The 8354-nt window shown below is 54.6% G+C and overlaps 1 protein-coding gene across 1 annotated transcript; it reads left to right on the top strand.

Annotated features, from left to right (window-relative positions):
* The first annotated feature begins 582 nt into the window (after positions 1-582).
* CBLN1 (cerebellin 1 precursor) lies at positions 583-4001 on the top strand. Its single transcript, XM_006183528.3, has 3 exons — positions 583-846; positions 996-1115; positions 2382-4001. The coding sequence occupies exons 1-3, from the start codon at positions 583-585 to the stop codon at positions 2577-2579; spliced, it is 582 nt and encodes a 193-aa protein (XP_006183590.2). The 3' UTR covers positions 2580-4001.
* Positions 4002-8354: the final 4353 nt, after the last annotated feature.

Raw genomic sequence — 8354 nt, 5'->3', positions numbered from 1 at the left:
CCGCGCGCCACCCGCCTTGCCGCGCCTAATAACAACGGCGCCCGGGGTCAGGTGGCCGCGCGCGGACAGCCCCGCCATTGGCTCAGCGGGGAGCGCGGCACGCCGTGATTGGCTGGGGGGCGGGGCCTCGGCCTGAGCTGGGGCGGGGCTGTGGAGGGAGGCGGGCTGGGAGGCGGCAGGGGCGGGGCCAGGCCGCAGTCCGCGCCTTTGTGCCCGGCGCGCGCTCTCCAGGCCCGCTCCGGCTGCAGCGCCGGCTGCATCAATAATTCAGAGCGGCGGCGGCGGCAGCAGCGGCGGGTGCGGGCAGAAGGCGGCGGAAGCAGCGGGGATCGAGCGACAGTGGCTATGCATCCAAGTGCGGCTGGGCAGCCACGGCACCCCTGAGGCCCGGGCGGGGCTCCGGGAGCATCGAGCGGGGGGCAGGCTTGCCCAGGAGTCCAAGGAAGATCAGTAGTGTCCAGAGCGGCGTCGGTGGAGCTGCACACGGAGCTGAGGAGGGGGCTTCGGAGCAGGGCTGGGGCGGGGGGGCGGCTGGCGCAAGCAGCCCCCGGGGCAGGGGGCGGGGTGGGCGCCGGGGCCGCGATGCTGGGTGTCGTGGAGCTGCTGTTGCTGGGGGCAGCGTGGCTGGCGGGCCCGGCCCGCGGGCAGAATGAGACGGAGCCCATCGTGCTGGAGGGCAAGTGCCTGGTGGTTTGCGACTCCAACCCCACGTCGGATCCCACGGGCACAGCTCTGGGTATCTCTGTGCGCTCTGGCAGCGCCAAGGTGGCTTTCTCTGCCATCAGAAGCACCAACCACGAGCCGTCCGAGATGAGTAATCGCACCATGATCATCTACTTCGACCAGGTGAGTGCTCCATGAAGGCTGGATTGGTGAGGGTCGGGGGAGAGTTGGTAGGTAGATGTTCGATCCTCTCCAAGGTCTCTCTGGAGACGCGGGGACAAGAGTTTGGGACAGATTCTTGCCTACATCCCTTCGTTCCCGTCTCGTTATAGGTACTAGTGAACATCGGGAACAACTTTGATTCAGAACGCAGCACTTTCATCGCCCCGCGCAAAGGGATCTACAGTTTTAACTTCCACGTGGTGAAAGTCTACAACAGACAGACCATCCAGGTCAGCTACCGTCTCAGGACCAGGCCCTGGCCCCAGTAGGGGGCTATTAGCCACGGGGTTGAGCTGGCCCTATGGGGGTGGGAGATAGAAGGGGCAGCTGCATGTGTCCGGGGCTGCTTGGAGGGACGGGAAGCAAGGCCTCACGGTTCTGTGGCTTAGACTTCTCTTGCTTCCCCTGTCATTGGTTCTTGGAACCTAGTTCCATCCCCAGGCATAATTTCCTACCTCTGCCTTCCCGGACCCTCCAAAGAGGTTCCGCTACGGGACTCCAGGGATTTCCCTTAGAGATTGCTGTTAGCATTACAGACAGTTCCCGCTTCCGGAAGCTTTCTGAGATCCTCGCTTTCAGCACCACGGACAGTACCACGAACCCTGTCCCAGCTCCGAAGCCTCCCGAGACGCTTGTGCGCTGGCGTTCAGCACGATGCTCAGGGGGTCTCCTGGCGTCCCTTTGCGGACCGACTCCGGTTTTTTAAAGAAGCAGCGCCGAGCCTTAGCGGTTGAAGGGTGGAGAGAAAAGGGAGGGTTGTAGTGCCATTCCCTCCTGGCTCCAGCCTTGCCCCAGCCAGCACTCACCTGCTCTCCAGGTTCCCAAAGGTGTCCAGGTTTTTTTGGGGCGGACACAGAGGGTGGAACGCGCAGCTGGGGAGAAGATACTGGGCCTTTGGCTGCTGATGCCACCTCAAGGGCAAAACCAGGCGGTGGCGGGCGGGGCTGGATCTGGGAAGGGAACCGAGCCCGAGGTTTGGGAATGAAGCACAGAGTGCCGCTCTGTGCGAGATTTCTCATCAGCCGGAAGCCTTGCCTGGCTTCTCCACCGCGTCTCTGCTGTGTCCCGGCAGCTGAGACCAGGAGGAGCCAGGATTTTTGTTTGCTTGCTTGTGTTTGTTTTCCCGGAAGCGCCAGTTGCCTGATTTTCTCTTTGGGGCTGGGGGGAGGGCGATGCCGAAGGTCTCTGGGTGCTTGAGCCACCTACGGATTCATTAAACTGGATAAAAGAACGCAGTCGGGATTCGATTGGCTCGCTCAAGAAATGAAAGTTACTCCCGTTTGGGGGGCAGCCCCTTCCTGTCACCCAGATGGGTCGTCTTTCGCTTCACTGGACCCTCAGCAGTAAGCTGCAAAGCCCCTTTCCTTTCCGCTTCCCCCTGCCCCTCTGCTTCCAGACCTTAAGGCTGTTACCCAGGCGGCGAACTTTCGAGTCTTCATTGCCGCTTCCGTACCCGCCTAGGTTGCACCTCTGAAGCGGGCCTTTCTCTTTCTCAGGTAAGCCTCATGTTAAACGGGTGGCCGGTGATTTCAGCCTTCGCTGGTGATCAGGACGTGACCCGGGAGGCCGCCAGCAACGGAGTTCTAATCCAGATGGAGAAAGGCGACCGAGCATACCTCAAGCTGGAGCGGGGAAACTTGATGGGGGGCTGGAAGTACTCGACCTTCTCCGGATTTCTCGTATTTCCCCTCTGACTGGCTCATTGCCGGAATGGAGGCAGGGAGAGGGCGAAGGCAGGAGGGGAAAACGATAAAAGAGGCTGAAATTTAGAGGACGAGAAAGCGGTACGACTTGAAACTTCCTACATGTTCCCCAGCTGTATTCGAGTAAACGGTGCGCACCCGGCGGTCGGACAACTTTGTCCGTTTCCTCATTAGGAAAAGTAAATTCCGCTTAGCTCTGCGCACTTCCATTTCCAAAAATAAACTCGCCTCCCCCATTCCAGTTGCAGTAACCAACAAAGAGAGACTGCCTTGTCATTGTTTCTTACCCTAATGTTCATGTTCCCTACAATTTATATAAAAGAAACTTTGCATTTCACTGTATAATGTGAAATATCTTCCTCCTCTGAATCCCCTTCTGAATCTTTCACCCGCTGAAATCTAGTATGTCCTTCCCCACTTTTTTATTTTGGAGAGTGGGGATGTATTTTTTTTTTTTTATTTTGAATGAGGGAGGTAGTTTCAATTTGGCAAGTATTGCTCTTCTTAAAACACTGCTCGAGTTAATTAACTGAAGATACTTTGTATCCTTGGCTACTTGTTAGCAGAGAAAGGACTCACCTTAGTGGTGACTGGTTTAAAAATATATATAAAAATATATATCATTTGTACACGAAGAACTCTTCCCAGTGGAAACTGGCTGTATTTCCGTATTTCTATATCCTATTCGGAGTGATCGTGAAATCTAAGGCTGCCTGATGTTTTGAAGCTTGTCAATGCCCTCGTGTTCTGTGGCTCCACTAAACGCCAGGGGGTTCTTCCGGACGCTTCCTCGTCCTCTGTAACATACGTGTGAATAGCCAAGATTTAATTTTGCTTTAATCCAATAAAGTTGAAGTGAGACTTTTACTTCTCTGAAACAGCTTTCTAAACTCCGCATCTTCCACAGTTGCGAGATCTGGGGCCAAGGGTGCGTGCGGAAGGGCGAGATTCAGAGGTGTAGGGTACTTGGTGGAATGCAACCTGAGAAAGGCCAGGGCTAGAGGGCTTCCTCGCGAAGTCGGCCTGCCCTCCTTTCCACGCCAGGCTTAGGGCCAGTGCGGCATTCAACTGTGCTCCCTGCTTTGGCGCAAACGGAAGAAATTTGGCCGAAATCTTGCTAGGCCACGCCCGGCTGCCGGCCAGGGAGCGCGAAGTTTGGGCTTCTTGTAGTCCAAACGCATCAGGAATAATCTCAGTTCGAGGAACCGGAACCTTTCTGCCCGGAGCGTCACGCTTCCCACGCCTCTGCCTCCGGCCCTGCCGCTCCACAGACCCTGAAGCAGCATCTGTTTTATACCGCCGCCTCAACTCCGAGCGCGCCCCGGGCCCCGCCGTGTTACCCGGCTCCCGGGGCCTGTGATTGCGCTCATCGCAGGACTTTTATTCAGGAGGTTCGTCCAGGAGTTTTGATTGTATCGGAACACAATGTGAAAAGCAAAACTGAAATAAATGACTTCGTTTTGAATCTGGAAGTCTGACCCAGTCGCTTCAGCAGCGGGGAGGTCGGGCGTGGGAAAGCAGGTGGGTAGTCAAGGGGCAGAATCCCGGCCTGGATAGGCCCCTCTGGCTCTGGTCGTTTTAGAGGATTTTCACTGACCTAGAGATTCCGAAGTGAATTTAATTAGCTTCTGGAGGGTGGAGAGAAGTGGGACGAAGCGTTAATAATATCACAATAAGCAATGTTTCTCAATGTATTCCTTCGGCTCCTCTGATTTAGAGATTCAACAAGCACCCGGCTTGCGCTGAAACTCAAACCCAGTTTCTCCCTGCGCAATTCAGGGGGCGGGGTCTCTAGCCGGCGCCCCCTCCACCCCCGAGCCCCAGTGACCCGCGTCCCTCGGGGTTGGGTAGGGGCTTCGGGAGTGAGAACAGACTAGAGTGCTTTTCTGTTCCTGCCCCACCATTCTTCCCACCCCCTAGTCAAAACCCAAGGAAGTGGGGATGGGGTGGAATAAGGAGTCCTACAGGAATTTAAAGAGAAAAACTGCTCTTTTAAAAGCGGGACACTTTAAGAAAGTTTTTTTTTCTCTTTTTAAAAAAGTCGGGGTGTGATTCTAACCTATACCCTTTTCTGAACATTCTTCCGGTTGGGAGGGAGAAGTCGGGGAGAGCCTGAACCTTGGGCAGCGGAACTAGAGCTACCAACCGATTCGCTCTGCGCCAGAAGATCCAGCCCACCAGGCTCACGGACACACGCAGGCCAGAACTCTTGGCCGAGAGGGTTGAGATAGTCACCGCCCAAGAGAGCTGCATCCCAAAACGCGTGCTTGGAGCTCACTCGCTGTGAGTGGGTGGGCACCCTTCTTCCTAAGGAGGGGACCACCAGGGTGCGACCAGCGTGCTGTGCTCCTGGGAAACTCTGGCAAGTCCCCTAGCTTGGCCTCAATTTGCCCATTTATATAAAGACAGAGAGGAACCCAAACGTCTCCAAGGGCCTTCCTGCCCTAAAATTCCAGCCGTCCTCTGTTCCACCCAGTTATTACCTTGGTTTAGTGAGTCCTGGCTGCAGCCTGGCTGATATGGCTCCTGAGGGCAGCCTCTTGAATGCCAGGCCGGAAGCTGGGCTGGAGGCCAAGGGGAAGCCTGCACATCCAGGAACCCAGGCTCACTTTGAGCCCCTGCTCTGGGGCCTGACATGTGAACACAGAGGGGACCAAAGGGGCACCAAGTAGGACAGAGAGGGCAAAGATATCCATTGATTCAGCTCTGGCTCCAGTTGGCCCTCTTCTTCCCCAGACCTTGACTTTGGAGACCCTTCTCAGTTCTTCCACCTGCTGATCCCTTCTCTCAGCCATTTGATGAACCCTCTCCCACTAATGTCTTCAAGCCTCTGCACCTGCTGTTTCTTTGCTTCATGTTGAAGCACCCTTTTTCTCTTCCCCTACTTTTCAAAATTTTATCTTTCTGGGGATCTAAGCAGTTCAACTAAAGGGCTTCATCCTTTGGGAAGGGGTCCTGTCTGTACAGCACAGGCCCTGCCTTCCCAAGGCTCACCACCCCCTCCTCACTCTCCCACCAAGTCTTGTTTGGCACTGGCAGGGAGGGAACATTGGGACCTGGGCCTGTCTGCTGCTCTGCAGTGGGTTCCAGTGGCAGTGGTGACTCACATCAGCAAGTGCTGGAAAATGCTAAGCTGGCAGTGCTGCCCCAGGGGTGTCTGGGTGAAATGTGGGGGTTCTCCACCTCTCAGCTCAGACCTGAGCCTCCCATTAGCCTGGGTGGGGCTATGGACAGCTCTCCCCAGGGTCCTGGAGTTTAGAGGCCTAGCTGGGGCTTGACATTTGGCAGTTAGGCTAACTCTTTCAATTCTGCAACAAAAGTGGGGGTGATCGTTACCTTTGCCAGAGGCAGATGAATCGACCTTCATTTGAAAATTGTGTCCCAGCTGCCAGGGTGGTTGGGGATTGAGAGGGATAGAGAAAAAAGGTGCCATTAGCTCAGTGGCGACTACCTCCCTGTCCCCAAACAGAGGCTGGGGTGGGGGGTGTGATTCTAAACTACACCTCACAGTGGCTTCCTTTAATGCTTAGAATCCTCTAGGCCCTTCTAGATCTGGACCCCTCTTTCTGCTTTCATCTCAAATAAACCCGATCAGAATTGAACCTACAGGGTTCCAGGACCATCCCCTCATTCAGCCTCACCCTCTGAATGACTCCTCCTCTGCCTAGGTTACTTTAGTTATTTCCTCCTCTCCTGCCTCAATAGTCACCTCCTCCGGGAAGCCTTCCTCACCCCAGATAAACAGAGTGGTTATATGTTTCTGACCTCCCTCTTTGGTATATGGTCTTTCTTACAAAACTGCCTCCTTTCCCACCCAGTTCCCTGAGGGCAGACCTGAGTTAGGGTCTGATGCAGGGCAACTCGTGGGTTTCTAGGACCCAACGAGCCCAGACCTGACTTTCAGGCCCCGATTTTCCAAGGTAGGGTCGTGTGATTCTGGGCGCCCTAGGGCCAGCGTTGGATCCCTGGCGAGGAGCCAGAGTTACTGTCATTTGTGTTGTCTGCTGCGCAGCGCCAGGTTGTGTGAGGTCCCGCGCGGGCCCGGAGTTCGCTCGCTCGCTAGCTCGCCACTGCTTCCATCCTTAGCAGACCTGGGAGGGCATCCTCCAAGCGGCGCTGGAGCTGATCCTCCCGGCCCTGGCGGATCCGCTCCTAATGAGAATATAATTATCCAGATGGAGAGGGAGCCTCACCCCACTCCATAATTGTTGCCTTAATGGAGGAGCGGAGGGAGAGTGCCAGGTGGAGCGAAGGGGATCTGACGTTTCCACGCGGGCTGGGTGGGGTTCTGCGACCCCGCCGACCCAGCAGAGGCGGGAAGACCTGGAGGTGCGGGCGCGCCCTGCACTCGACCTCTAGCGCGATTGTGCGACTTGAGATTATGCTCTCCCCCAGCCTGAACCTCTATTTCCTCAACTCCCGAATGCAAGGGATGGGCTGGAAGACGTCTCAGGTTTCCTGAGGGGATCTAACTTTTCTGATCAATGAGTCTGTGAGTCTGTCTTCTCCTACCACCTATTTACAGTTTACATTTGGCCCAGTCTTTGTCACCCCTACCAGCTTTCAAGCAAAAGAGTGAAATTTTTTCCCGGAGTCTGGGGGCGGCAAGCTGTGCATTTGAACTGGAAGGTCAAACTGGGAGAGAAGCGCAGTGAGAGCCAGTTCAGTGGGAAAGAAAATCTTTCCCGGGAGCGAGGATTACAAAAGTTCTTGGCCTCTTTGCACAGGGCTTCTAATTGAAGATACATGCACTCTCTCTGAGCCTCAGTTTGCTCATATTTGAAATGGGAAGAGTAATGTCTTCACAGCAAAGTGGTTGCTAAAAGGTATAAAAAGTGCTCAGCACTGCCTGACATGTAGTAGGTGCTGAATAAATGGTAACAACAATAAGGGGCACTGGACACCTGGGACATCACACTATTACAGAAGCAAGACTTAAGGGGGGATATCAAACAAATAGGAAAACTGAAACCAGAGGGGGGAAGGGACACAGAGCAAGTGAACTAGGACCCCCTGTCTGTTCTTTTCCCTGCATCTTCATCTCCCCACCTACCTCCAGTCAATCATGATAATGGGATTTTTACCTTGTCTTTCATCTCCACCCCCATTCTACATATATTTGCATCAGTCACTGTGGATGAATATTCTGTCTGCATGTCCACACACTCCCCCATTAGGGTATGGGTCCTGTTTGCATGTCTGTGTCCCTTTAGAAGGTGAGCCCCTTGAAGGCAGGAACTGCATCCTGCTCATCTTGCTTGGCCCAGTGCCTCCTGTGGTGCACAAGTGACCTGTGGTGGGGTCAGGAGTGAAAGCAAACTGTGCCTGGCATGATTGCAGCCAGTGACATGGTCCTTCAGAGGACCTCTCAGTCGTGGACCCACCTGCATCACCGATAGGAACGCTAACATGGAAGTGCTCCTAGACCCTGTGCTGGCAGGGAAACCTTCCCAGGTACCGGCATTTGCTCTCACCTCTTCCCATTTCACTCTGTGCTCAGCCTGTCCCTGGGAAGTCCCAGCTTTGACCCTGGAATGGCAGTGATCAGGGGTAGTGAAGAAGAGGCCAAGATTAGACTCCTGGGTTAGTGTTTGGATTTGTTGCTAGGTCTTCACACTGGAAAAATACTTCTGGCAACAGTGAGGAGACAATGCAGCTGAAGTCAGAAAGGAGAACTTTATGATTATAAAGGTTTTATTTGACACTCTTCAATTGTTTATTTCATAATCAGATACTGTAGAGGACAGAAACCCAATTGTATTTAGG

Source organism: Camelus ferus, chromosome 9 (genome assembly GCF_009834535.1).
Source record: "Camelus ferus isolate YT-003-E chromosome 9, BCGSAC_Cfer_1.0, whole genome shotgun sequence".
Taxonomy (NCBI): Eukaryota; Metazoa; Chordata; class Mammalia; order Artiodactyla; family Camelidae; genus Camelus; species Camelus ferus.
This window is presented reverse-complemented; position numbering and strand designations above follow the sequence as displayed.